Source organism: Electrophorus electricus, chromosome 7 (genome assembly GCF_041902795.1).
Source record: "Electrophorus electricus isolate QZ-2024a chromosome 7, ASM4190279v1, whole genome shotgun sequence".
Classification (NCBI taxonomy): Eukaryota; Metazoa; Chordata; class Actinopteri; order Gymnotiformes; family Gymnotidae; genus Electrophorus; species Electrophorus electricus.
In genome coordinates, this window is record NC_137503.1 from 32,617,501 (window position 1) to 32,620,834 (window position 3,334).

Consider the following 3,334-nt stretch of genomic DNA (forward strand, 5'->3'; position numbering starts at 1 on the left):
GTTGACAAATTCCACCTTTTTCCTCAGATAGCGCTGGTTCAGCTTCCAGATGCAGGAAATGAAAGAGTTCTTCTCTGCTGTGCTGCTGGCCACCCAGCGGTACACCTTCTCAAAATGGAGGTCAAACTCTGGGTTCTCCTACAGGGGGGAGGAACCGTGAGGAGGGTCATGAGGTCAGAGAGGAGGGCAGATGGAATGACTGGTGAACACCAACTATGCTTGGGCCACTATGAGGCTGAAATAGAAATCTTAGTAATCTTGCTGTTTCTCTTATCTCTAAAAACAGAAATTTTGACTGGATGACTGGAAATTTGGACTGGATAACACCTATTAAAAAAATTAATACATATTAAATACAATTATTAAATACCTACAAATATTTTTACTGAACAAAGCTCATTTACCTTGACATATAAAATAAGTCTGATAATACCGAGTACACAATTTACCACAACACTAGTGCATATCCAACTCTGACCTTGTTGGCATCTTTAGCATCAACCTCTGCCAGGTCCCGAAGCTCCCAGGCCATCTGTCTCTTGTAGAAGTCTCCTTTGTCTGACTTCTTTACTTTAACAACCTTGACCTGCACCGGACGCTCCGTTGTCACTAACAACCAAAACCAACAGAGGCTTTAACCAATCATGATTCAGCAAAAGGTATTTCTAACTTTTTTACAAAACGAATCGTCAAACCTTCATTATGTAATGTCAGGTATGGTGTTTTGGAAAGAAAAAAAAAATGTAACTCCAAAACCGATGTTTGCTCAGAGAAACCCCAGCATGCAGAAGTGCTGAGGCCCGGGATCCTTGTGGCTCACCTGTGGCACACAGGAAGCAGTTCTTCTTCTTCTTGCCCGCCTTGCAGACGTTGACGATGCTGAGAAGACGCTCATCGTTGGGGGTGAAAATGTCCCTCTGGAGTGCGTGCTTTATGGCTGTCATTCTGCCACCCAGAAAAGGTTGCAGTTTTAAACACGGGTCTGAATAAAGCAAAAAAAGAAAAAGAAAAAAAGAAGAGGTATTATTACAAGAAAATAGATGCATATCTTTAAAACGAGGTGTACATTGAGATGTTTCTATCAATTAACATTAAATATCAGCATTTTGGAAGCCAATGAATGAATCACAATGTCAACTTATAGTGAAACTATTATTGATTGACTCTGGTACTCTTAAACAAAAATAATATTTCGCCGAATTTCGTCAGTTCTCATTTACCGTTAACATAACGTCAAGTTTCAAACGGTCTCTAAGAAGGGTACCAGCGGCGATCTCATAGGTGCCACCCAAGACCTACAGTTTATCATGCCAGGTTACCTCGATAGAGTAATTAACTAACAGCGGATGAGACATTTGTTTAGGAAAAGGTTTATATGCCAGCTGATCTCCGACACTGACTCGACGGTTTACGGATTCTCCACCGTGCATTACATCTAGGTCATATCTTCAAAGTCCAGCGATAATCAACAGCCAGCTAGATACTCCAGCAACTAGAAAAACTATATATATGCACAATAACTGACCAGGCCTGTACAATAACGCGATGATATGGTTGCATTTTCACGGGGGAAGCCATTTCGATGATCCGTAGCTAATAAAGAGTGCCCAGTCATAAGACCTTACCCGCAAATAGACTTGTGCAGCGAGGAAAGCGCTGGATTACACTCTCTTGCCCTTTGATATAGTTATAACCACATAGGTGTAAAACAAAGTGCGCTGAAGGCACCGGCGAACCGTTTCACGGACACAGCCCTGACACTGTGCACCACAACAGCTCCTCTTCCGGTCATACCGCACTCAGATAAACAATACTCTGGGTTTTGCGGTGCAGCACCACCTACTGGCGGGGAATGGTATTCCTTAATCCACATCTAACACTAATTCAAGATCTGAAATCTCTTTCAAATGTTATGTATCATGGAATTCCTAAGTAAATTTACTTTTTTTTTTTTTAAAGTTACAATTTCTTTTTATATTCTACAGTATAATTATCAGTATCAGTTAAATTGACATATACACTTACATTTTCAATTTTATCTACATATATTTATCAGCATAACAGTATGACAGTAAAATGTGACATTTATTTTTTTGTTTTCAAAGCAATATTTTTTAAGATGACAGAAAACACAAGAACTAAAGTATTCCTATCAGTATGGAAAGTGTCTGTTAGCAGCTTGTCCGATAAAGCAGTTTTCTGCTGAGCTGTCTGTTTTTTTTGCAGTGACACTTCATCAACAGCACTAGTAAAAGTGACAAATCAAAACACTCACTTAAGTGTTTCCATAACAACTGAATGTCATGATGGCCCACTTCTGCCTGCAGAGATTGTGTGTATTCATGCCAACTCGATATGACAAACACTAAAGAGTGTAAAGACGACCTTTCACACAGCCAGAATGTGTCTTACCTTAATGCAGGAGATGAATTGCAATGCAGGTAATATTGCTTTCAATACTTATCTATTTAGCAACCCATAATATTCACCTGTAAGGAGGTAACTGTTTTCTAAATATTTAAGAGAGAGGTGTTTCATTTTTTGTGCAATTGCATTGCTGCATGGAGCATTTGTCATACATAGGAGTTGGTATCTCAACTCCTGTGTAGAGATATACATGAGGGCAAGACAGTTTGGTCAGAGTCTTTTAGAGCCACCTTGTATTACCCTGGATTACCCTGGATTACCCTGCATTACCCTGGATTACACTGCATTGCCCTGCATTGCCCTGTATTACCCTGGATTACCCTGGATTACCCTGGGTTACCCTGCTTTACTCTGGATTACCCTGTAAGGGCTCATTGTCTGTCTGTCCGAAGCCTCCTTCCCATCACTGCCAATCAGGGGGAGAGGCATGTGCAACAAACAAACATAAGGAAAAGGAAAATATTACTTAGTGTAACTTTAACGGAAACCCCTATCATCTGTCATTTAGAGTTGTTGATAGTAATTAGTTCCTGTAGTGAACCTCCTTTACCACAAAGAGGCACCATTTTGTAGTGAAATCGGCATGCTGTAAGCCTGGTTACTGAGCCATGTATGGGTGAATTCAATTTTGAGAATAAAACTTCTATACATGTATGTTTTGGACTAGTATGTTGAATGGCAAACAAATTTCAGTTGAATAAACAGGGCTTTCCCATTGTCATACATAATGTCTTCATTTGTGTAAAATGGCCTGCGTCACACTTATGTGTGGCATAATCTGTGTTTTTGAAAGTAGACTATTCATATCGTCAGCCAAGTTGATTTATTTTCCATTTATTATGTATTAGTCTTGGTGTAGGCAGTGTAGTATTTTCCTAGGGCCACTTTTATAATTAGGTCTACGAAT

The 3,334-nt window shown here is 39.8% G+C and overlaps 1 protein-coding gene across 7 annotated transcripts in view; it reads right to left on the reverse strand.

Annotated features, from left to right (window-relative positions):
• Window positions 1-1,785, reverse strand: part of exoc1 (exocyst complex component 1) — a 15,374-nt gene extending 13,589 nt beyond the window's left edge. For 6 of the 7 annotated variants that reach the window (XM_081717456.1, XM_081717455.1, XM_035523997.2 and 3 more), the window contains exons 1-4: window positions 1,626-1,785; window positions 821-982; window positions 479-609; window positions 1-138 (exon numbers count right to left, since the gene is read on the reverse strand). The exon at window positions 1-138 is cut by the window's left edge and continues 22 nt beyond it. In XM_081717456.1, coding sequence (XP_081573582.1) covers window positions 1-138; window positions 479-609; window positions 821-944 — 393 coding nt within the window. In that variant the 5' untranslated portion in view covers window positions 945-982; window positions 1,626-1,785. Of the gene's footprint in view, window positions 139-478; window positions 610-820; window positions 983-1,625 lie in introns of those variants that run through there. The other variant, XM_081717457.1, reaches the window with a different exon arrangement.
• Between the last annotated feature and the right edge of the window lie 1,549 nt (window positions 1,786-3,334).